This window comes from Histoplasma capsulatum (genome assembly GCF_000150115.1).
Source record: "Histoplasma capsulatum G186AR genomic scaffold supercont2.16, whole genome shotgun sequence".
Classification (NCBI taxonomy): domain Eukaryota; kingdom Fungi; phylum Ascomycota; class Eurotiomycetes; order Onygenales; family Ajellomycetaceae; genus Histoplasma; species Histoplasma capsulatum.
This window is the reverse complement of record NW_025544816.1, coordinates 85,540-110,010: the sequence shown is the minus strand read 5'-3', so window position 1 is coordinate 110,010 and position 24,471 is coordinate 85,540. Positions and strand designations below refer to the sequence as shown.

Genomic DNA, 24,471 nt, shown 5'->3' with positions numbered 1-24,471 from the left:
TGGGGCTAAAAAAGTTTCCGCCGGCAGAATTCGACACCGCCAACCCACTTATGTAAGCATTCAAGAAAATCTTCGGGATTTCGAGAATTCCATGTCGCAACTCAACTACAGCTATCTGAACTCTTTGCTCGAAGCTTTTGTCTCTATCGCTGGAATCCGCGAACTGCTGTGCACATTAGGCCCCGTCTCCTTATACAGGAATCGGATTCACTCCTCTACGCAGACTCCTACATCTCCGATCTCCAGTCTCCTCGCATCAACAACTTGCGGCCGAATCGCCTTCCTCCCGCCAATTCAAAATGATAATTCCCGTCCGCTGTTTTTCATGTGGAAAGGTGTGTGTGTGTGCCTTGACTACGAATAGCGGTTTGCATTTTTTTCAAAGCCACATCTCACATTGGACATAGGTTGTTGGTGACCTCTGGGAACGATATCTAAAATTACTTGATGAGGGCGTACCTGACGGGTGAGTAGCTTAGCATTGAACCTGCATATATCTGGGTAAAAAGGAGCTCTGTCTGATAAGGGGTAAATGGCACACAAACAGGGATGCGATGGATCAGCTTGGCTGTAAACGATACTGCTGCCGACGAATGCTCATGACCCATGTTGACCTTATTGAAAAGCTGCTACGGTAAACACACACAACCTATCACGTTTTCTCTTTTCTTTTTTGCATGCATGTTTTGTTTCTACTGCTAATCATTTGACGAATGGTATTTCTAGGTATAACCCTGCGGAGAGAGACCGAGCGAAAACCCAGCTGTAGCTGCTACTTCAGCCCGTTAGGCAATAAAGAACCTGTTCCTCGACCAAGTTAATGAGTTTATGTATTCAAAACTCCGCAAACTCACAATTCCTGAGATATACATATTCACAACGTATTTCACCCCCTTCGGACCTCCTTATTAACTTCGTAATGATGGCCGCCCTTCCTGTGCCTGCCTCGCTTCTACGAAACGCCATATCCAACCCATCTATATCTCCTTCCTCGGGTAGTCGGCAAAACTCGATATCCTTTTCATTTTTTGTAAACTTTATTAAATTATGATTTGACGAACGGCCTCACAAATGTTGTATATTTCTTATTTCTTCTTAAGGGAGGGGGCTTATAGAATACTAGGGAGGAATCAATCCTTCCCGCACATGGCTACCACGCTTTTGCTCTTCTTTTTCTCTTTCTCTATTTCGATTCATACATGGGTCGCTTCTGGTGTGAGCCCGCTAAAGGCGCGCTAATGCATCCAGTATGAGGATTTGTTCGTCGATAATACTGAGAAAGAGCGGGGATGGCCACGGTGCATTTGAAGTGTTTCACTATGAAATGAAGACTGAAAATGAAAAGAAAGAGAAGATAATTATTTCCCTTTTTCCATTAGTCATTCATTATTTGGATCAAATGTGCAGTACGGAATACTGCCATAGTTTATCAAATAAACATCAGACCGACGGATGAGCTGTTGTTTCTTCGCGGCGGAGATGTCGAACTACTACTCCTTTCCCCTCTCTTCACTCATGATCATTTCCTCATATCCAACAAATGGTGGGGAACTATGCAATATTGGATTTAGCTCCTCACAGGTTTTGGGGGCCAAATATCAAGCGACCGTGCTGCACGTTGCAATGGAGCATGGTTGTTTGCTGTGCAGCAATTGCCGAACGAGAGGACCGTTATGGGCTAGATCAAATATAAATCATTTCACCGAGGTCACCCGCATCAAATCACGGATTATTACCAGGTAGAAAAACAACGAATGATCAATTCACAGTAATATTTCAAGCAAAAATTGTTTTTCCCCCCTCAATCGCGCGTCTCTGTGTCTCGCCGTTCAGCGGCCCCTTCGTTTATCCCGAGAAGAAGCGCATTAACGGGTGTTCTCCTCTACTGTGCGTATGAATTCATACCAAGAAGACAGCTGAACAACGCGTGGGAGGCCCAACTCAGGAGCTCAGAGAGGAAACAATCCCCGCCCAGGGCAGAGTGTACCCACAGCAGATAGTCATACATAGCCTGCTGACAGAATGCGGGAAGTTTAATCATCCCTGACAAAAACATCAGCACTAATAAATAAATGGTTCGTCTCGAAAACATTTTGAAGGATGGAAATATTATTGGGGGCATCGAAAGGGTATTTCGTTCCAGCCCACGCTATTGTGTGAACAAACCCATTCTACGGGGATTCTTGGGCTGTGGGCGATGGCGGTTTTGCTGTCCCACGCCATTGAGAATCCATTCGTCAGAAACAACTTTAACTCCGCTGCTGGGACCGGGAAGCTTGGGACTCGGGAGTGTTCGTCTCAACTAGGGCAGGGAATCTTGATTGTCTTGGGAATTAAATCAGTGCTAATCATCGGAAGTCAATCATCAGCAATGAATTGGCCCCCAACTTCCCCAGAACTCAATCAACAGGCGGTGGGATGGTGTCGATGCTCAGGCAGCCCACCGTCAATCAAAGCGTACGTGTAGATTCTAGCTGAGCTGGCGTTCGGGGCCGAGAGGTAGGTCTTTCAGCAGCCACTGAGGCCTCAACCCTGATCTCGATTATTGCAATGTTGCTGTATTTTACGCTGGTGTTGGGTGTATTCAGAGAGCGAGAAGGGCAGCCTTGCCAACCCTCGGGGTCTTGAGAGTGCGCAAGCCAACCACATCAGGGATATTTAGTCTTGTCGAAGCAACGCGCGATGCCACTAATGCAGCTGTCGAGAACCAACTCGGGCTGTGACTGGTGGACGCGGGCTCTGGGAAGGTCTTGGTGTCGGCCATCACTTTTTCCCAGCGCTTAAGCATCTTCGACTGTTTGCAGCGAATCCCTCTCCAACAGTCTTGCGTCGTTGGCTTGATCATTATTGGCCCGTCCTTGCAGGGCATTACCCATGCTCGAGTTATCGGCTCGTTGGATTCTCGACTGGCCTTCAATTCCCTCTCCTTAGGCAGTACTCCGTAGTCAGTCTTCCGTCGAAAAGGACACGAACGAAAGCAAACGGACAAACCGGGGAGACGAAGAATCCAGCCAGACGGACAAGCAGATACCACACCCTCCGCAGCAGCTGTGCCTGTGGGACTCGTGCAACCCGTGGACAAAGCATCAGAAAGCCGCAGTCGACAGCATCGCAGCCCGCTAACGCTGCCCTTTGATTCGGGTTCCCTGACAGGACACTAACGAGCTTTTGGCCCCCTCTCTTTGTCCTGGATCAACATTCCGCTCAAGCCTCTCCCTCTCCATATCCACCCAACGGGGAGCCAGACGACAGACTATCCTTTGCCCAGACCGGATAGCACCAGCAGCAAAGGGACGTGCAGTGGAAGAAGACCTGTGCGGCCCAGCAGGTTAATAATAATCGCATTGGAAACCTGGTTCGTGGTTTGCGTGAAGAACCAGCATCCAGCATCCAGCGCAAGACGCAGACGTCTGTTGGTCCTAAGCTCCAGCTCTTCACATTTTATCTCCTTGCTCGAAAATTTTATGCTCGACCGTTCCATACCGTCGCCATTCCGGTGCGTATTGCCGTAGCTGACTCTCGGGGTTACTCAACAGTTGCCGGTGAGTCTCTTAACTATCCTTTGTTTGAATCTCCTGTTGGAATTGGAGCATCTTCTCTAACCTGCGCGCGGGGGGCCGATTTTCTCCAGGCTCTGGCTCGATCTATCCAACAATCGCAGACGCCCCGAATTATCCACATCAAGAGGATGAGCGTTGGATGATATTTTGTTGAATATCTCCATCCCTTCCGCTTTCCTCCCCCGCGGCATTTGAACCCCCCTCTTTATCAACCACACTCGGCTTCTGGGAACAAAAACGTCGAGATGTTGGCTGTCAGATCTCCGTCATCTGTGTCCTCCGGAAATCAGATATCTGCTTTCTCCCCGTACTCTGCTTCCCCAAGCTCCCCAACTCCATTTTCAATGTGAGTTGAAGCTCAAGAAACCAGCTACTGCTTCACAGCCTTTTTGTTTCATGCCTCTAATTATTTTTCCCCCCTCACCCCCCATAGGCAATCCGATATGCTCCCGCTGTCCCAGGGATCTCCTTCCCCATCCCAGATGTCCTCCAACTCTAGATCGAACGACATTTCCAGGTCCTCGCCTAAGGCGTTCACTCCAAATGGAATAGATCCTTCGGAGACCCAAGATACCATCACCAACGGAGACATAGACCGCTCTATCACAAGGACTGGAAGTTCACTTAGTGTATGAAGCTTCCCACTACACACCCCGCAACAGCCAAGGAGCTGGCTTCCATTAATTTTTTTGCAGATACGGACTTCCGGCGCTGGAGTAAGTGACTTCAAACCCAACTCTGACGACGACGAGGCACCCCAATCTGTAATACATGTTCCGTCCGGCTTTGGAAAATTTGTAAGCTTGCTTGTTCTCCTTCCTGTTTTCCACTTTTTTTTATTTCCTTTGAATATCGGGACACTGATAATTTAGTAGCTAGACAGTGTTCCTTCGCCGCGAGCAGAACCTACCAGATCATCGTCGGCGCTATCAGATGTGACAGTTACTTCGCCCCTAGTTGTCCAAAACGGCGACAACAATGCGGGAAAGGTTGGCTCCATCATTGACAATTTCCGATGTGAAATTCAAACTAAAAAATGCGCTGTAGAAGCCCACAACTCCAGTATCGCCTCCACCAATCACCACCACACATATTGCACCTCCAGAGGACTGGTCGGATCGAACAACCCCTCGTGCTCAGACAAGACAGGAGGTTGAAGATTTCAAGAAAAGAGCCAGGAAAAGCAATCTCGAAGGTGGGGTTGTAACCCGTAGCATTTTATTTATTTCTTTCTTTATTTACCTTTACCAGTTTTGTCAGAATCTGACTTCTGCTAGATATACCCGAGACATTTGACGTCGAGCAGGCTACAGAAGAAACGGAAAACGAACCAGAGACTCTCCACGATGGCGGGGAGATCACAACAACTACAGTTGGCAAATTTCAGGATAATGAGCAATTGAACGCTTTGAGGACGGCATTATCAGAATGCTGGACTCTGTGTAATACCCTAGCAAGTCTAAGCTACATCCATCGTGAGCGATTGTTTAACTTTTCGGGAAAGGGCGACATGCAGGAACAGGCCTGGAAATCGTGCTGGAAACTTTGCCAAAACCTTTACGAGAACCGCGATAATGACGACCATCACACCTACGTGCGGCCTACTCTAGACCTCTGCCGGGACTTTTGCCAAGCACTGTTCGAAGTTCGTGTGCGCGATAATGAAGTTGCAGACTCTGTTCTGCGTGTAAGTTTTGAACTCAATAATCACCTGTATAATACACATGATCGAAACCTTCCCGAGGCGTTCAGGGAACGGACCCTGGATTTCTACATCACTCTGTGTCATCGCCTTATGAAACAGCGGACACGGCTGGCGGAAGAAACAGACACACTACTCAGGGCCTGCTGGTCTCTCGCAGAGATGTTATTCAGCTTACGGCAGAACAAGCGGGAGGGCAGATCTCCCGATGAAGAGCTCCTCGGATCCGCGATCCAGGCCTGTTGGGAACTATGTGATCTTTTCCGCGAAGGTTGGACCCAAATTAGACCTGATCGTGGCACGCCGCGGCCCAGCCAGACGACTTTCACTCAAGCCTTTTACCAGACTCAACGATCAGAGTATCCTATGATGAATGACGAAGATACACCGGGACGCGCAGGAAATCCCGAAACCCCCACGACTATATTCGAAGATACTGCCACAATTTCACCCGAAGAAGCACACGTCCCTAACATCCTCCTCCTTGCCCCCACGCAAAACCAAGTAACCCCTCCAAAATGGTCATCAAACTCCTCCACGCTCTCAGGATACTCCCAATCCTCGTCTGGAAAAACCGCCTCGTCCAGCAACACCGTCAAAACCCCTGCAGAAGACCCGAGCCTTACCTGTCTGAAGCTCTTGATCATCCGTGCAGCCATGAACAGCGGCTTCCAACGAGGCACGACCCAGACCCTACCCGTGTTTGTCAAATCTCTCTCCTCAGATTCCTTCGGGACACAATTGTGGCAACGCACGTTACTCGACAACTATAAGAAATTAGTAGCAGTTGACTCGGCGTTCCGCGACCTCCCTCCTTCGGCGCGGGCGGGCGCGGTAGATATTGCGAACGCTGTTAGATCGATGGTTCAGCACAATGGACAGTATATGTGGTTACAGGACCTCTACCGACTAGTGTTTGGCTTCCATACCGAAGAGGCGATGCATCGAAAGAGCATTACCGTCCAGTCGTAGAGGTGGTTAAAAAAGAAAAGATGACTGGCTGTGTGAGAACAGCCATAGACTGAGCTTTTAGAGGAAAAAAAAAAAAACAAGTCTTATTTATTTATTTATTTTCGAGCGCGCTTCGCTATTTATTATCGGATGCAGCCCCCTTCGCCTTCTTACGACATTATTCTACCTTTCCTCAATCTCCGGCCCTTGTCTCTGGCTATAAATCTATATATTGTTGAGTTTGACGATATTTTATCTTCCCACATAGCCAACTGCACGTCGAAGTGGACATCCCGCAATACGTCTCATTGAACTGGCCGTGGCCCATCCCTTTTTTACATTATCCAACCCTCGTCTCTCCCGCAACTCCTCAAAACACCTCAATCCTCATCTAGCTTCTACAGATCGCGCCCTGTCGTATTATCCACACTCTATGTACCTCTCATGGATATTTTGGATGCTCGTATGATTACTTTATCCTTTATGTTTTACGAACTCAACTTCGCCAGCAAGTTCACGAGTGTTGTCGATATCCATTTTCTCCCCTCCCCCTGTCACCAAACTTTCGCCCATTCTATGCCATTCCTCCTCCTTGACGGTTTTTTTTTTCTTATTTATTTTATTTTGGAATATTTCATCAGTAGCATTCTATATACCACTTTTTTTTGGTCCGGTCTGTTCTATCCCCTGCTATCATATCCATGCATCATCCATCCGTCCATACCCCCTCGTTATGAAAGGTTTTACGAAATGAATTGATATTTAAAATATAGCTCACATTCTCTTTCTTCTTTCTATTTATTTTATTTTTTCACTCTCGTTCTCTTGTCCTTTTCTCAAACGATACCTCTATCTATTTTTTTTATTCCCCTTCATTTCTTCTTTACTTTGAGACACCCGTGAGTAAGCACGGGATATCTAGATATATAGCTGTGATTGTGACTTATACTTCTTATTTTGTTGTTACCTTTCTTTCTACATCACTGTTTGAAAATGAAAAGTGATTTATTGGTTTCTCTACATAAATGCATATATTATTATTTTTAAGCATGTATTCTTTCAAAACAACTCCTCTTTTGTTGAAAATCTCTTTTTTATTCTCGAGGAATCTGCCATCACCTTGACAATCAAAGCGAGCTAGGAGGAATGAGGAAATGAGAGAAGAATAGAGTAGACAGAGCGATCTCACAAAAATCAAGTCAATCTTTTTCAATCCGAGTGAGTTGCTGGAGCTATGCAGCTAGCTATCAGTGTAATATCCGACATTGAACTATTCAGGTTCAGCACCGGATGCAGAGCAACACAGCATCTCCGAACAATCGCCTTTTTCATTCACATCTGGTCGATTCCTCTACAATGAATCTATCCGACTCCGCGAGAGATATGTTGAATTTGATGTGGCCGCTCTCAGGGAGGCCGTGGAAACGGTTACTCGCCTCCAAAATTTGAGCGAAGTGGGCTTCAACCGCGTTTTCCTCGTTGAAATTGAGGATAAATTCGCGAGTTATTGCCGGGATTCCATTTGGCCACTCGGTACGGAAAACCTATGCGACTGGGCTGCAAGTGAAGTGGCAACTAGTACATTCCTGCGGTCTAAGGAAATAAATACCTGTTCCTAAGGTATATGGATGGTCATCGACAACAGACAATCCAGTTGATGTTGACTATATAATAGTAATGGAACATGCTCCAGGCATCGGGCTTGACAGTACATGGTTTGAACTGACGAGAAAGCAGCAGTTGAGTTGACAGTAGCAACGGAGGTCATTGATATTGAGAAGAAGCTATTTGCTCTTCCATTCAGCTCTACTGGGAGTATTTCCTTCAAGAGAGATATATAACTGCCTTCCCAGATGCGGACTGGCCTCTATCTGCCCGGGACTGCAGACCCTGATGGGGACTCTGAACCCTTTTGTATGGGCCCAATCGCGGAATACAGGTATTTTGGCATGGCAAGCGTGCCGAAATGCAACTTGACGGCGGACCTTGTAAACATCAATCATGCCACTCAGTATGCTATACTGAATCCCAACGACCTGCCCATTAGCCAACATGTGTAGGGAAGAATCCCCATGACTACCTCTTTGCGATCGGTAAACGGGAGCTGTCATGGACTCGACAATTTGGACAACCTCAGGGTGTTGATTTTCCCTCAAACCTTCTTGCAAACAATTGGCGCGATCAGATGGGATGGGTGGGGTCAGTGAGGATGGTTGGGTGAGGACAGAAGTATATATATAGCCAAGCGGTTGAGAAGAACAAGGAGATAAAAGGCCCGGTGCATGAGAGAGGCAGACCACAATGAAGTCGACTCTATGAGCCTCTGGCTGGCCCTTCCGGGATAAAAAGGAGTTCCGATAATCATTGGCTGCGAACGTTTTAAAATTAGTGACATTCCGGCCTGAGTATAATTGTGTTGTAGACAATCAACCCCATATGTATTCTTCCATTGCGACAGCGGGTCGTGGCCGTCTCAACACCCAGCGGATCCTATCAATCTCCAACCGTGCAGGGATGTCTGCACGTAGCCGCCATCGCTTGATCTGGCAAATCAGATCCCATATAGCGGTTTGAACTCTGTTCACACTTTGTACCCAATGCATGTCTTTGAAATAATCATGTCTGTTACCCAGGGAGAAAGTATTTCCTATGTGGTGTGGGCCTCACTAAGCCTAACCTTAATAGACGTGTAACAAAGGCTTCGTAGGGGATTCGTACGATCCAGGTTGGTTTCCAAGTTCGAGTCGTTCACATCTCATGAGGGACAAGAGAGAAGGGAAAGCGAACGCGAATGGTGTTTGAAGTCCGCTCTAATCGCTTGGGATGTTCAAACCACCATTATTCTATGCTGGTTGGAGGTGTCAACAGAGGGAGTTCACGTCCGTCATCTGTACAAGCTGGCGGAGATCGAGGGAGAGAAAATTTCATGATAGCAAAAGAAATCTGTCAAGTGCAGCAGAAAATGCACGCTTTGTCGAGTTTCTCCTTTCCCGTTTCCCGTTTCGAACATCCTCATCCTAGAACGCGGAAGAACGGTGAAGTGAGTGAGACTGTGAACGAACAACATGTGGTGATGGTACTCCGTACTCAAGGAATGGAAACACCTCATGGCAGTTATTACCAGTCTTCTGGGGGAAGAAATTGCGCATCGGGATCTGCAGCTTCAAAAGAGCATTGTCTTGGACTCGATTAGAGCGTACGCCATGGCAAACCGTCCAACCCCTTTGATCATAGCTGGGATTGACGTCTGTAGCTCTGGCGATCTTGGTTCCTCTAACCCAATATCATCAGCTTGTTTTCACAGGGGGGGGCAAAACTCAAGCATTTCCGCCACATGCTCGTTTATGGCGATGCTTCTCGGCGGCGTCAACATGATCCGTCTATTTCCACCTTCGCAACCGTCTCCTGGTTCCTGATTGAACGGGTCGGCCGCCGCAAGCTCTTCCAGCCCGGAACAGCCAGCTAGTACCGCTCTCCGCAGTGATCACCTTTGCCTGCCTTATCCCCGGCATGGCGGGTGGCCACCGTCAGGCCCTTCACTTCATCTACATCGCCAGCTTCTGCTCCACGTTGGCTGCCGCTTCCCATGGCTGTGCTCGGCCGAGATTTTCCCTGATCAAAACAGGCGCCAAGAAGGCCAATGAGCGCTCCACCAGCAGTGCTCAACTGGCTCTTCAACTTTGTTATTCATTGTCATGATCTGTGTCCGTCATGTTGGACGGGATTAGCTGGGGCACGTATCTTGTGTCAACGACTGCTTCTTGCCCACGATCTACTTCTTCTATCCGGAGGCGGGGGGTGCCGCATTCTGGAGGACGGAGAAGATCAGCTATGTGGCTGCCGCACAGCAGCTGCCGTACCCTCACGGCGGATGAGATCAAGCGGATGAGCGAGCAGTACGGCTTCAGTTCCTAGCATGGAGACTGGGACGACGAGGCTAATGAATAGAAGGGGAAAAAGGGGGAGGGAGGGGGCTGGAGGAGGGGGAAGTGAAAAGGAATGAGTGAGCGATCATCGACTGATTTTTGGATAAATTTTTTAAGCGCCACGTGGATACACATCTATATTATGTGGGATGGTTGATCTTGTTATTGTTGTGGTCGCTAGCTAACTATATAGGGGTAATCACGTGCGGTGGAGGGCCACCTGGGCAACTAGTGCCCAACACCCCCCCACGCGCCAACGTGCGTGATGTGTTCCTACGAATATTCCATGCTAACTATCTTAACCTAGATCATCCCAAAAACATGCTATATACAGAAATTTAATCATTCTCGCTGTTGCCAGCGAAAAGTCCTAGTAATTTAATGAAACGCCTAAATGCCACTGTGCCCAGAGGTTTGGTTAATCCGTCTGCTACCATATCCTCAGTGGGAACGTGGTTAATTGAAATAACGCCTTCGTTCAGTTGCGTGCGAGAATAGTGGAAGCGAGTGTCGATATGCTTGCTGCGCGCCGTGATCGCGGCAACGGTAGCTAGGTCGATCGAACCTTTATTATCTGCCCTGATGGGCAAGGGGTCCTTTGCTGTAACGAATCCTAGTTCCATCATCATATTGCGCAACCACGTTGCTTCGCGTACTGCTTCGCTGAGTGCCACGTATTCTGCCTCATTTGAACTTAAAGAAACACAAGGTTGTTTGGACGAACGCCATGAAATTGGTGCACCTGCTAACTTGAATATGAAGCCCGAGGTAGATTTGCGTTCGCCGTTCAACGGTCCTGCCCAATCTGAATCCGTATAACCTATCGGCAGATATGACGCGTTGGGGAATTCATCGATCTCGTTCTTGGGGCCTTCGTATAAGATGCCTAGGTCGCTCGTTCCTTTTAGATATTGTATGACGCGGAGGAGAGCCCTCCACGCCTTAGGTGTAGGCGCAGTATTCTTCTGCGCTAGTAGGGATGCTGCTCGCGCGATATCTGGGCGTAATTTGACTGCCAGATACTGCAAGCACCCTACTCCGTGTTGGTATCGTTCTTTAGTGAACCCTCCTTCTCGTTCTGATACAGGGGCATCGTCTATCTTCATCCCCTCAAGTATTGGCGTAGGGACAGGGACGGCGTCGTCTAGGCGGAAATCTTGCACTAAACGATCGATATAGCGTCTCAATGTCAATTTTATGGCGCCATCGGGGCGACGTTCAACCTCCATGCCCAAGTATTTCGAAGGTTCTTTCAAATCTTTTATTTCTAATTTATTGGCGAGGGTATCAACTAGCCAATCGGCATCTGCCGAATCTTCTGCTATAATATGAAGGTCGTCCACGTAGATTGTCATATAAAGGTGATTGCGGGACGTGTGACGCCATAGAGCAGGGTCGTAGGGGCTAGGTTTGAAGCCATTCTCGCGGAGTAATGCCGTAAGGAAATCGTACCAAATCTTAGCAGCGGGGTCCAACCCGTATAGGGAGCCTACGACAGCGCAAACCATCGCGTGTGGAGTCCCCACCTCAAATCCGGTAGGTTGCCGCATATAAATCGTTTTACCAAGTCGGCCGTGCAGGTAGGCCATAACTATATCGACCTGGCGCAAGGTCCAACCTCGCTTCGCTGCTACCGCGAACATCATGCGATTAGTAGCGTCATTGACGACGGGCGCGTATGTTTCTTCGCGTGCGCTCTTCTTTAACCAATTGCCGCACACTACCCATCGAGATTTTCGTAATATACCATCAGGATCCGCGTTGGGGTCCTGGGGGCGATCTTTTTCGACATAAACCCAGCGGCCGGGGGCCACTGGCTCACCAGAAGGGACGTCAGAACGTGGGATCATTGTCCAAGTGTTCCTTCGTTCCAAATCTGCAATCTCGCGTTCCATTGACTTTTGCCAATATTCGCCAACCCCCCCAGGTCTACTAACGGCGTCCTTATATCCTTTCGGAACGGAACCGGTGAGGGGAGAAGGGACGTAGGTGGCGAACGCTTTCGCTGGTCTTACCCATTCGGCGTCGGCTAGTTCGGGAACAGCAGCATCATCAACGAGATAAGTCGCTGGACTTGCAGCTTCGGGTGTCGTATGATTAATATCATCCTGCGGGGTTGAAGGTTCCTTTGCAGGGAAAACGACATCACTGGTGACAATTATTTTATCAGTCGTAGGACTCCAGAGGCGGTAGATTGAGTTACCACGGAATCCTATAAGTTTAAATATTTCTGCCCTGGCGGACAGCTTATCGGTAGGTTTTTGAGATCCATGAAGGTGCGCGTAAACGTCAACACCTAGCTCCCTAAAATGGCGAAGTTGGGGCGGGGCGTTGGTTAGTGCTGAGAATGGGACGGTATAGGGGCATCGCGTAGGTGCTTCTTCGGCGTTGGTAGGCCAGTATTTCTCATTATATAGGGTGGTAGATGTCGGAGTGTTGTTGGTAATTGCAACTACCGTTTCGAGAACATCTGCCCAGAACTTCTTCGGTATATCCATGCCTATAAGCACTGCCCTAGCGCGCGTCATTATCGTGCGGATTCCTCTCTCAGAAACACCATCTTGGTGAGGGGATTGGGGCGTAGTAGGTTCCCAGATAGTGCCATCTTTGGTCATCATCGTTGTCATCTTGTTTGATCGAAAGACACCATCGATATCGGTCCTAACTAGCGCCGGTGGCGTGAAGCCGAGATTTTTCATGAATTGGACCCAGTGAGCGTAAAATTCGATAGCTTGGTCCTTAGTGTGTAAAAAATAGATCCACCTATAACGGGTGGCGTCATCAGTGATAAGCATATAATATTTGGTCCCTTGACGAGATTCTATAGGGTAATCGGACATGTCATCCAGCGTACGACCGCCGCCAGCAAGGTCGATATGAACACGTTGCATTGCTCGCAACGCTCGTGGCATGGGAGTTTGCGAGAACTTGCGTGTCATGCCTGCTTTGACGCAGCTATCGCAGAAGAAGCCTGTTTTAGATCCTTTGATGCGGATGCCGGATGACGGGTCCTTCGCTAGTGCGATGATCGCGCCAGCGTGGATATGCCCTAGGGTGACGTGCCATTCCATGAGTGTTCTTGTCAGGGGGTTGCGATCGCTAGATTGATCGCTAGATTTCCCCACGGTTGTCGACATTGCGTCCCCGTAATTGTAAGATTTGGCCATAAAATGGACGGCCTGGGACGGGTGATGGACGTCTATTTGGGATTCTCGTTCTATTATCTTGTAGACCGATTCTTTGGACGTACGAACGGCGGTGAAGTTGGCACCGTTCGGGGCCCTTATTGTAAAATAAGAAGGGGTGGTGTCAGATAGTTGATATCTGAAACCTTGATCTTCTAGCTTCGCGAAGGATAGAAGGTTGACAGTGAGGTTGGGGATCCAGTGGACGTAACCCACTGAGATATCCCCCCCTTCTGATTCTAGAAGGATATCACCTATCTCCTCAACCCGTCCTACGCCACCGTCCGCGGTGGTTATCTCTAAATCCCCCTCGAACGACTTTGCGCGCACCAACGAGTGCCTTTCACCCGTCATATTAAAGCTTGCGCAGGTGTCGAGATACCAAGGTTTGGATGTTGTAGCGGACGACGCAGATAAAGCAAATGCCGCGTTGGCACTAGGTTGCGAGGCAAGGAGATCTGGCGCTCTGGTGCCAGTAGGTTTGTCGTCATCCTTGTCCTTCTTCTTATCCTTTCCCTTCTTTTTGGCACCCTCAGTGTTGTCAGTGCCCTTATTATCCTTATTCTCCTTCCTCCACCACTCAGGTGCTTTGTCAGGGTTCAGGTGATAGCAATTAGCCTTTATATGCCCTGGGACCTTGCAGTATCCGCACCGTGAGATCGTGGTGGTGGTTGTGGTGTTATCATCATTATCATTGGTGGCCGCGTTGGCTTTTGGAGCTTTGGGGCGTCCAGGACCCTCTGACTTACTCATCCGGTGAGCAATTTGTTTTGTGAGATCGTCGATATCTAGGTTGACAATCGGACCCTGACCCGTCCCGTAGAACGTATCAAGGCGTGATTTGACGTAGGTCCTCTGATAATCTCGGAGGCCGATAATAAAGAAATCATGGAGGTAGTTCTCACCGCGGTCCTCCGTTAGTTGTCGCATGCGAGCAGACAGGTAGTGATATCGACGCACGTACGCCAGGTAATCACCGTCCTTGACATGCAAGTGGGTAAGTTCTTTGAGGATATTAATCCTTTCCTCCCCTAGGGACATCGCATATACTGCGCTTATCTTGTGCCATAGGGCCGCCGCGTTGTCGGGTTGAATGGATCCCATGGTCAAACGGACAGAACCTACCAGGGATTGTAACATACGACGGAAGAGTAGCTTTGAACGTATCACCCAATATCGTTGCTCGAGTGTTGATAAACCTTCAGGTGGTTCCTGTTGGTTCTTATTGAGAATATCTGCACCACCGATCACCTCTGCATCCGAGAAGAATGCCATCTTCCACGTCTGGTAGTTGGTGCCATCGAACGTGGTGACGGACTTTGTGTTCAACGAGGCCTGCGCTTCCTTCTGGTATTCGCGAGCCAGCATGTTCGGATCTTCTTCTGGTATAGGGTTCGGGGGAGGTGGAGGTGGAGGAGGAGGTGGTGGAGGAGGTGGCGGCGCGCGTGCTGATATCAGTCGCTCGCAGAGTGCAATGAGATCTGCTGCTGCCATGGTCACCATGCCGTTAGGATTCGGCGTAGGAATCGGCATAGGACTGGGCGTGCCATCTTCGGATTCCTCGCGTTCTGGCATCTTGCCAGTATCGCGTGCTGAGCCAGAGGTTGTCATATCTTCCTCTGCCATTGCGTATTCGGTTTGATCACCCTCCGCTTCTGAGGCGGATCCTTGCTCAGTAACAGGGGGGAAGGATTGGGGGACCCTTGATTGCGAACGTAGTGTCTTCTTACGTCCTGATATGGGGGTCGCAGGTAATCGAGAACCACTCATAATCAATCTGATTTAGGAAGGTTCTGAATGAAAATAAATAAATAAGTTTTTGATCCCTTCAAGATAGTAATGAAATCTCTGCAGCAGTCTCGACAGTAATTCCGTCAATTACACCACTTTTATAGGCAAAGAGCTCTCTTTTCAGGGGAATAATGTCTAACTCATCCAATATAACATCGGTTGCAGCGTATTCTAATCAAAACGCGTCGTTTTTCTTAAAAATCTGCTATCCGGGCCATAACCTGTGGGATGGTTGATCTTGTTATTGTTGTGGTCGCTAGCTAACTATATAGGGGTAATCACGTGCGGTGGAGGGCCACCTGGGCAACTAGTGCCCAACATATTATATATCCCACTTGTCAGAAGGAACCCGGAGGAAATGATAGCATTGTTGCAAATCCTATCTATATATATGGTGGCGAGAGCATCTGAGTTTGGCATCTCGCCCCTGGTTCCAGTCAAAAGATCATAGCTACTGTGAAAAGATATTCGTCGAGCGGAGGAGAAAGCAACAGGAGAATTGAAGCAGGCCATGGGATCTTTCTCTGCTGCTGCTCTTGGGCTTGACTGGCTACAAATGAAGTTGTGTGGTATGGGAGACGAGCGAGCCCGTAGAAATACATGCACACATGCATGCCGACATAGATATAACCTCCGTTGTATTTATATGTAATCGCTTTATATAACTGTATATACACATTTGTGACAGCTGTAATCTTCCCTCACGGTCCCCGAACGGATTTTGTTCCCTTCCGCCGTCCTTTGAGTTGAGCAGTATCCTTGGGTCATCGCCGGGAAACCCGCACTGGCTGCCATAGGCGAGCTGGCGCTGAGTTTGCAAAGATTCTGAACCCAGGAGGAAGAGGAGGAGGAAGCCCGCTTTGTAGGGCTGCTGCAGGGGGAATATGGAAGACGCGATGGATGTCTTTTGTCTGTTTCATCGCAAAAAGCAATATGGAATGAGACAACTCGCAACTCGCAACCTGCGACTCCAATTGGAACTCTAACGCCAGTGACCACTTGGATTCCTGGATCAGGCCATTTTCAGGAGCAGAATACGAGGTCCTCAGCTGGTTCCGTTGGGCCATGAAGAGTATTCACGGCCAGGTCGATGTGTTTTGCCTTTCCCTCCCTGCGCTGCCACGTCGGCACGGAGCAAGATAGAGAGATAGATGGGGAGATCCCTCCATACATCCAGACATCCGCTGTGCATCCATCGAGACAGATATATGATCATCGACGACTCGTATCCATGGATCGTTCCAAGATTTGGATCTCGCGGGACAGCCCAAGCCCGCGATCTTTGGTGTCTCCGCCATGTCTCGAACTAAACACACCGCCCGACGCCACATTCGCCCGCTTGTCAAACCCAATGTCCACCAGCCCAGCGACTGGCCCAGCGACTGGCCCAGCGACTGGCCTCTGCGCGATGCCGCCATTCTTGGTCTCTTCCTTCGTGCCCTTCCTTCGTGGATGAGGCAAACTCTGGATTGCCCTTCCCACACGGCGGCTCCGCTCGAGTCGGCGGCGAACAGATCGCCCGCCCAATCGACCATTTTTCTCGATCTCTCGCTTGATCTTTCTCTCTCGATCTCTCCTCTGTTTTCTCTCCCTTTTCCTTTCTTGATCCTCTTCTACTTCCGGTTGCTTAGTTGGTTACTGTCCTTCTCGGCGGCATCACTCGGCTCCCTCCCGTCCGTCTCCTTTCGCCCACTTCTCCCTCCTCTCCTCCCATACCCGCTTCCTCGACTCATGGTGGGTCACACGCCAACTCGTCCACCTCCATGCTCTCCTCACAGTCAATTCGAAGGCCTGCCGTTCTCGTCTTCGTCGCCGTCGCCGTCCTGCTATGCCTGATCAAGTTGTCGTTCTCGCTGGATCGCCAGCCGTGGAGATCTGCTCCCACGATAGGCCTGCAGCAGGAGCACTATGGGAACAGCAACAGTCATGGGCAGCAGGGCCAACAAGGGCAAGTAGAGACCCTTGTTAAGCCTAAGAATTACAATATCACAGGCATGGTTTTTTTTGGGCGGCGGGATCGAGCGGCATCGATGAATTGCTATGTTGAGGTTGGTTTTATTTTTTTTTATCCTTCCTTATCTTTTAACCCTACATTCGCTCACAATTTGAGTAGCGGAATCTGGTAGACAATGGCGGATGGCTAGATGAAGTGCTTTGGTTCGCCAATACGAATAATAAAGAAGATCTCAAATTTCTCGATGAGATCATTGCCAGGTCCCCCCGCTATAAGAAAATTCCGATAAAAAAGCCCGTCGGATGGCCAGACTATACCAAACTCTGGAGAGGGGTGCAGAGGGGTACGATTTATGTCAAACTTGACGATGATATTGTTTGTGGCCTCCCCTCTCCCATATTTCCTGTCTTACGCGACAGGGACAGCCCGTTGAAAAGTCTTATCCACTTTTTGGTGTCATATCACTTACCTCAATCTCCTAGGTTTGGCTCGCGGACGATGCGATTCCACATATGGTCACGACCAAAATAAAATACCCGGACAGCTTTGCTGTCTCCGCGAACGTCATCAACGGCCCGCCCTTGTCTTTCCTTCACTTCCACCTCGGTGCTCTGCACCCATACTTCCCTGAACTCGAGGCAGATCCCACTTACACCAACCACAGTAGTTCGGAAAACTGGCGTCCCTCCAGCCACCCCTTCTGGTCCGGCCCGAGCACGTTCAGATGGCCGCAGGACAGAGACCCCCCGGAGGGCGGCAAACATCGCTGGCTCCGTGTCAACGACGACAGGGCGCTCCACCGCACCCCCGTCGCGAACCTGACGTACGACTTCTGGGGTCCTACGTATGAGAGCTGGGCGATTGCGGCGCAGCAGCATTATTCACTGTTGGAAAACCTGGAGCGGAATACCACAGACCTATATAAATTCCAACCGCCCTGGAATATGCAGGGCGAGCGGATTCGGATCAATTGCCTCGCGATTCTGGGAGACGATATTCTGGATACTGATGTGGAGCATTGGCCCAATAATAGAGGGGATGAAGATATGATTGTTTTGGATTTGCCGAAGAAGTTGCAGAGACGTGAGTAAAGACAATATTCCTCTCACCCCCCTCCCCCCCCAAACCCCCCCCGGTCCCCGCAACCGTCTTGGATACGTTGCTACTATTCTATGAACACTCGCTCTCTATTATTCAACTCTTGTCAAAAGAAAAGCAAATGCGACACCGACACTGACACTGTTCCGCCGTTTTCAATATAGATGTTCTTATCGAAGGCAAAGCACTCGCCGCACACTTTAATTTCATGCATCAACACAAAATCACAGCCACGGATTTACTCTCTAGGTATAACTTGTACGCGAACGAATTCATATGTAGGCACGGCAGCCAATCGAAACACCAGAACGATGGGCCGAAGCAGCAATAACTACGCGGGACGGTAACATCTCATACCTCCTCGTTTACACATATTCTATTTTTCACCTTTCTTATTCACGTCTCCCCCCTTTTCGCGAACGACCATTATTATTATTATTATATTATTATTATTTATATTGTTATTGTTATTATTAGATTATTTTTCATCTTGGCATCTTATCTATCCCCTTTTTGGAGCATACTATTTGTTGTATTGTTTATTATTTATTGGATGTGTATAGACGGCTCTTTGGGCAATTCCATCTCATGGTTCGAACAAAAGACCACTCGAACTGCCACCGTTTCGCTTCTTTTTTCCTTTTCTTTTCCCTTTTCTTATCCTTTTTGCCCTGCCGGTTTTCCTTTGTTAAACTATCCAATCAAAACTCAGTGAATAGGGATGGTGATGGTGATGATGATGACGATTCATCGGGCTTGTGCGGCGACACCAGCAGCAGTTTGGCCCTTCGGAGAGATGGGGAGTTAACTGGATAGAAACTTCCCCTCCCCCTCTTGGCTAGCAGAGTAGCCAAGCCGGTGTTCATAGGAATAACTAAATAAATAAATGTATAGGAGTCTACCCACCCTCCTGCCCGCCCACGCCTCATTTGGCCACCTGATTTGAGATTTTATCTGTTCCACGTTTATATAGTATATTTATATTATGTACGGTTCATTTCATATGGTCCAAGCAGGCTGATTCGACCATTTATTTGATGCCAAGTGGGTTTGGCTTGGTTTGGCTGGCGTTGTATCCAAGCATCGGCAATTTCCCGGTGAATTTTTTTTTTTTTTTTTTCCTTTGTGCAAAAACTTAAAGTACCGTCAACGGTTCTTTACCAGCGGGGTGGCGTTGGTCGCAGAGCATTTGAACCCGTGTCAAATTTCATGATAACACCTGTCAAACGAGTTGCTCCCGATTGATTGATATTCTGTGTGTGTGAGAAACAGCCATGTATGTACAAACAGTAGGAAGGAAAACCCTGTCCCATGTTATTTAATGGAGCAAATCTTGGCACTGAAATCATAAAATGGATGCAGTTGAAATATGTACAAGAAAATAAAGACGAAGGAATAGAAATACAAAAATAAATTAAAAAAAAAGGTCTACCAACAAACCACCCGCCCAGTACAGTATTTATTGATGATATAAGGGGGAATAGATAATAAATCAATAAATCAATAAATCAATAAATAAAATAATGACCGAGTCAGCAATTCTCAAATAAATCTCACGCAAACGGCAGCGTCGTTTGGCCCCGTTCTGGTTCGGCAAGTCTAGAGAGAGAAGAAAGAAAAGGAAATCTCACGTTAGTTTCAGGGTCACGATTTCGGGTACAGAGAGAAGAAAATAGCATACTCTTTGATTCTAACGTCTGGCGCAGGCTGGATTTCGTGTCTCGCACCTGGGGTAATGAAGATGAACTGCCGCCCAACGGACCGCCTTGCTGCTATCATCTATTTTTTATTACCACGGGGTTAGTCCGGAGAATAACACAGAAGATACAAGACGACACAAAAGCAGGCGCGGGAAGGGGGGAACCTACCAGCATCTCGATACTCATGCGCCGGTTGATAGAGTCCATGTATACGTCACTAACACGTGGGAGAAAAAAAAAAGCCAGTTAGTATGTAAACAAAAGAATGAAGAGCAGTAAGTAAGGGTATCAATCAGTCATGACATCACATACAATTCATCCAAGCAGCGGATTGGTGACCCCATGGCCTCCCACAGCGAGAGCAAAAGACATATCTGCGAGAATGACTTTTCTCCTCCAGATAGAGTCCTAGCATTTCTGCCCTTGGCACTCTCCTTGGTGATATCCGGCTCGACATGGACATCCAGCAATTTTTTCGTATGATCTGATAGAATCTGGCCGCGGAAACTTCGCTCGGACAGCAGATAGGTAAACTGGAGTTTAGCCTGCGCAGTGATGAGGGAGCGGAAATTCTCCCATCGTTTTCGCCGGTTATTTAATGTAATCTTGAACCTCTATAGAATTGTTAGCTAGGGTTTTGTAGGCACAAGGCCAGATTAGGGTTGTGACCAAAATTTGTATCATGGAAGTGATTACCTGCGCGAGTTCTTCAAGCTCAGCAACCTGGCGCCTAGCACTTTCATATTTTTCCTCTGCTTCGGCTGCTTCGGTGGCAATCTTCTCCCGATCTCCCAAACTAGACCGCATTAGCAGAGCTCTTTTTCCTGTCCCTTCCCCCCTTTGGCAAAAATGAGAAATATACATACTCTTTATCGAATCGATCAAGATCCCTCTTCAGTCTCACAAGTTTCTTATCAAGACTATTTGCTGTCTCGCCCTCAGAGACAGCCACACGTGGAGAAACCGAACTTGCCTTGGCAGTGAAGTCCAAAATGATATCGCCAAGTTCCTGGCGCTTCCTCACGATATGTGCCTTATCCCCCTTCAAGGACTCGAGCTTATCAATAACCACGTTTTTATCAACGAGAGCTTTTCTCCGCTTCTCCAGGGTTTTCGACTCTTTGGCTTCAAGTTTTTCGACCTTTTTGCGATACTCAGCGATCTCCATTTCGATCTCAGTCACTTCTCGTTTCTTCTCCTTTAGAGTCTCCATTATGCTGTCCATTTTATTGACGCTATCCTCAAACGAACTCTCGTGGGTTCGTTTTTCTCCTTCATGTTCTTGCAGGGATGTTTGCAATGCATCAAGCTTGCCGTCTTCAGTTGCATCTCCGTCAATTGCACTTTGAAGCTCCTCAACGCGATCTTCCGCCTGTTGCCAGGCAATCTTTAGCTGCTCCTGCTGTCTGCTATGTCTAACGACTGCTTGCTTGCATTTTTCAAGATGGTTGCGCGCTAAGCGTTCTTGGGTTTCCAGTTCGAGGAGGTCCTGCTTCAACCTACTGACAGCATCTTGCTGTATCCTACATGAGGCAATGAGTAAGTAACTGGGGGGTCTAGTTTTCTTATTGTGCGTAAATGGCTACGTACTTGATTTGGGACTCAATGTCGGTTTTCATTCGAGGTCGTCCTAAATATGCTTGGACTGGAGATTGCGTGGGCTCCCCCGTCCGGCTATAGGACAAGTGAATCCCTCTTCGTCGGTCTCGTTGGTCGATGCACAAACATCGCCTCACGTTTCTTGGCCGCTCGCCGTCAAACATTACAACCGAAGCATCTTCCAAGTTCTCAATGAGAAGCACCTGTTCAATGCCATTTGTTATAACCAGCTGCCGCCGAACCAAATCGTTATCGATCTGAAATGATTTTAGTAATGAAACTCAACATCGTGAATTCAATCGTTGGAGGTTCCTTACCTCTAAAACACGTAACATCGTGTCGAATTGAGGGTCTGGTTCATTGGGGGACGTATCCATATTCCCAATATCATTCCCGATGAAGATAGGACATTCACTAAATGCGTATGAAAATTAACATACAGATCAAGCACGTCGCAAAGTCAGTAAAGGCTTTAAAACCTACCATCCGACCCGTTTCATGATGCTCGATAGAATGTTGGAATCGCTTTTCGCCGTCACCACAAACCCAGTTAGGTTTGCCCCCAGCGAGCTTTCGAGGACCCCAGACCATTTCGGCTTCAACAGCCGTATATGGTTACCCAATGGCCCGACAGGTTTTCTCGAAAACTTGTACTGCTCCTGTTCAATAGCCCTTAACAACATGGGCATCTTTTCATGGAAGCCGTTCTGCTGTTGTCCTCTGTCCCGCGTGAGGCTGCGAAGTCGGTTTTCAGTTTGCTCTATATCAGACCGCTGTTTGTTGACAGGTTCACGCTTCCCTTGGTATTCTCGCTCCGCATTGTTGATGTCATCTTGTAGCCGATTCACATCTTTTCTGTGGGCATTGTACGTATTGAGCGCTTCTTCCGCTTGAGATTTTCTCTGCTCGAGTTCCGCCAGCCTCCTAGCGTGGTTTCCGCCGTCTAAATCCTCAATTCGTTTCTTTTCTTCATTTATTTTTCGTTCTGTCTCTGCGATAGCTGACTCGGCAGTCTTCAGGCATTCGCGGATTGTGCGTTGTGTCGCCTTGAGAACGTAAAAAAGACCCCGGAATTAATTACCAAACAATATCATTTGACCAAATATTACTTGACGTACCTGAAGCTCGCGGCGTTCTTTCACAATCTCATTCATACTTTCCTTTGCGACCTTCCCGCGATCCGCTTGGGCTTCCAGTTCAGATTTTGCCGCTAGAACGGCTTCAGCAGCTATGCCATATTCACGATCTGCCGATTGATAAAGCTCATCAGCTTTCGCAACTTCAGACTCCAAATCTGCGATCTTCCTAGTAGCTTCCGCAAGTTGCGCATCGTACGCATCTCGATTCTATTCCGTAGGTTAGCCGAGATATGACTACCCCAATACTCATTAGATAAAAATATATATACATCTGTTTACGAACTTTTTCCTGTTCTTCAACCTGTACCCACGCCATCTGAGCTCGTAAGTTCCTCACTCTGGCCCGCATGGTTTCATTTTTATCCGATAGCGCGAGTTTTGCCCTGGCGTTGTTCCTGTTAGTCTCCAGATCCTTGATCTGGTCCAAATGAATCGACAATTTCGCTTCCGTCTGGTCAATTGACTCTTCAAGCAAGCGGTAATCCTGATCCAGTTGTTCTAGTTGGACCCCTTTTACGAAAAATTTGTATTTTTCCGACGGGCTGGAGCTGCTTAGAAACTGGCGGGCCATGTCTTGAGAGAGGACATTCATGGGATTGTCAATCTGGAGGGCAAAATAGTCGGTGATGGAGTCAAGTTCGGACTTCTTCGTGGATACAACACGGCCGGAGGAACTTTTGATTTTGAATCCACTCGAGCCGTTTCTGGAGAAATGACGCTCGATGATGATTGAGTTTCCGAATTCGTTCGGATTGTATGCACTATCTCCCTGATTCTTGATGCGAACCACAATAGTCGCTGAGCTAAAAGAAGAATATAAAAGGTTTAGCAAAAAGTGCGCGCAGTTAATCTTAATGACATATCACAGGGGGAAAAAAAAGGACATACTCCTTTCCCTCCTTAATGAAACTCTTCAAACTCTGACCTCGATTCGTCACAGATGCCTTTCCACCCAAACAGAGCGTGAGGGCCGTAAGGATAGCACTTTTCCCACTTCCATTCTTGCCCACGATGAAATTTATCAGTGGGCCTAGGTCGACGGAGAAATGCTCGTGGCACATGAAATTGTAGCAATCTACCCGCTCGATGATGCCATGTTCAGCGGGCACGTTTTCTATGTTTTGCAAAAATTTCTTCTGGATGTATTGGCTGGCGCGTCGCTCGATGGCGTCCTCGTCTAGGTCTGGTTCGACGAGTTGGGAGTCGGATTCGAATGCCGGGCCGTTGGGAGTGTGGGCGGGGTCTGCTCCGTTGCGCTCAGAGGCGGATTCCGCCGCGGAATCATACATATCCGAATTGGAAGAGTTGGCGGCGTCATCGTCGCTGTCGCTGTCGCTGTCACTGGCTCTCCGGGCTGTCAGGACGTCTGAAGTGCGCACCTTCTTTCTCTATAGATAAATGGGAGAATGTTTTAGCGCTGGATTATTTTATTTTTCCGAGGCCTCGAAGAGAGATGGGGTGAGGGGACGCAATTCAATGTTTTCTTTAAATTTCACTCCGGGCCAAGCTGTGAACTTACCAGCGCACTCGAGGAGGGATCATAGTGCTGATCGACTCGACTCCGCTTGATCGGAGCCATGGAGAGGAATGGGAGCTGTCAAATGACAAGTCATGAAAAAGATTTTGTGAGTTTCTTATGAATCACAATAATCCTGACATCCCAGGTCCCCGTGCAGTTGTTCTGAGTGCCGAGCAGATGTTGAGTCAAGCGCTTTTCGTTGTTGGTAAACTCATGTCGCGTCGCGTACAAAACCAAGCGCATCGTGGAACCACGTGATAGCGACCTCAATATTTCCCGATTGAGATTTATCAGATGCATCGACATTATCCCACACATTGCATACAAGATTTATCTAGGCGATGTCT

The 24,471-nt window shown here is 48.2% G+C and overlaps 6 protein-coding genes across 6 annotated transcripts; 3 read left to right on the top strand and 3 right to left on the bottom strand.

Annotated features, from left to right (window-relative positions):
* Positions 1-91: 91 nt before the first annotated feature.
* On the top strand, positions 92-769 carry HCBG_08493 (DNA-directed RNA polymerase N/8 kDa subunit superfamily; the record flags this gene model as incomplete). Its single annotated transcript, XM_045435542.1, has 3 exons — positions 92-337; positions 408-466; positions 727-769. The coding sequence occupies 3 exons, from the start codon at positions 92-94 to the stop codon at positions 767-769; spliced, it is 348 nt and encodes a 115-aa protein (XP_045283642.1).
* Positions 770-3,805: 3,036 nt separating this feature from the next.
* Positions 3,806-6,234, top strand: HCBG_08492 (uncharacterized protein; the record flags this gene model as incomplete). The annotated part of the gene is made up of 6 exons (XM_045435541.1): positions 3,806-3,906; positions 3,994-4,189; positions 4,256-4,357; positions 4,436-4,549; positions 4,608-4,755; positions 4,838-6,234. 6 exons carry the CDS (start codon positions 3,806-3,808, stop codon positions 6,232-6,234), a joined length of 2,058 nt encoding a protein of 685 aa, XP_045283641.1.
* A 2,996-nt stretch (positions 6,235-9,230) lies between these two features.
* HCBG_08491 (uncharacterized protein) lies at positions 9,231-9,801 on the bottom strand (the record flags this gene model as incomplete). The annotated part of the gene is made up of 2 exons (XM_045435540.1): positions 9,231-9,486; positions 9,683-9,801. The coding sequence occupies 2 exons, from the start codon at positions 9,799-9,801 to the stop codon at positions 9,231-9,233; spliced, it is 375 nt and encodes a 124-aa protein (XP_045283640.1).
* A 6,390-nt stretch (positions 9,802-16,191) lies between these two features.
* Positions 16,192-16,650, bottom strand: HCBG_08490 (uncharacterized protein; the record flags this gene model as incomplete). Its single annotated transcript, XM_045435539.1, has 1 exon — positions 16,192-16,650. The coding sequence occupies one exon, from the start codon at positions 16,648-16,650 to the stop codon at positions 16,192-16,194; it is 459 nt and encodes a 152-aa protein (XP_045283639.1).
* A 40-nt stretch (positions 16,651-16,690) lies between these two features.
* On the top strand, positions 16,691-18,788 carry HCBG_08489 (uncharacterized protein; the record flags this gene model as incomplete). The annotated part of the gene is made up of 4 exons (XM_045435538.1): positions 16,691-17,163; positions 17,229-17,444; positions 17,552-18,152; positions 18,332-18,788. 4 exons carry the CDS (start codon positions 16,879-16,881, stop codon positions 18,496-18,498), a joined length of 1,269 nt encoding a protein of 422 aa, XP_045283638.1.
* Positions 18,789-19,563: 775 nt separating this feature from the next.
* On the bottom strand, positions 19,564-24,184 carry HCBG_08488 (DNA repair protein; the record flags this gene model as incomplete). Its single annotated transcript, XM_045435537.1, has 13 exons — positions 19,564-19,766; positions 19,849-19,946; positions 20,036-20,084; positions 20,180-20,481; positions 20,564-20,663; positions 20,734-21,390; positions 21,458-21,723; positions 21,784-21,880; positions 21,950-22,512; positions 22,585-22,812; positions 22,889-23,408; positions 23,494-23,993; positions 24,125-24,184. 13 exons carry the CDS (start codon positions 24,182-24,184, stop codon positions 19,721-19,723), a joined length of 3,486 nt encoding a protein of 1,161 aa, XP_045283637.1.
* Positions 24,185-24,471: the final 287 nt, after the last annotated feature.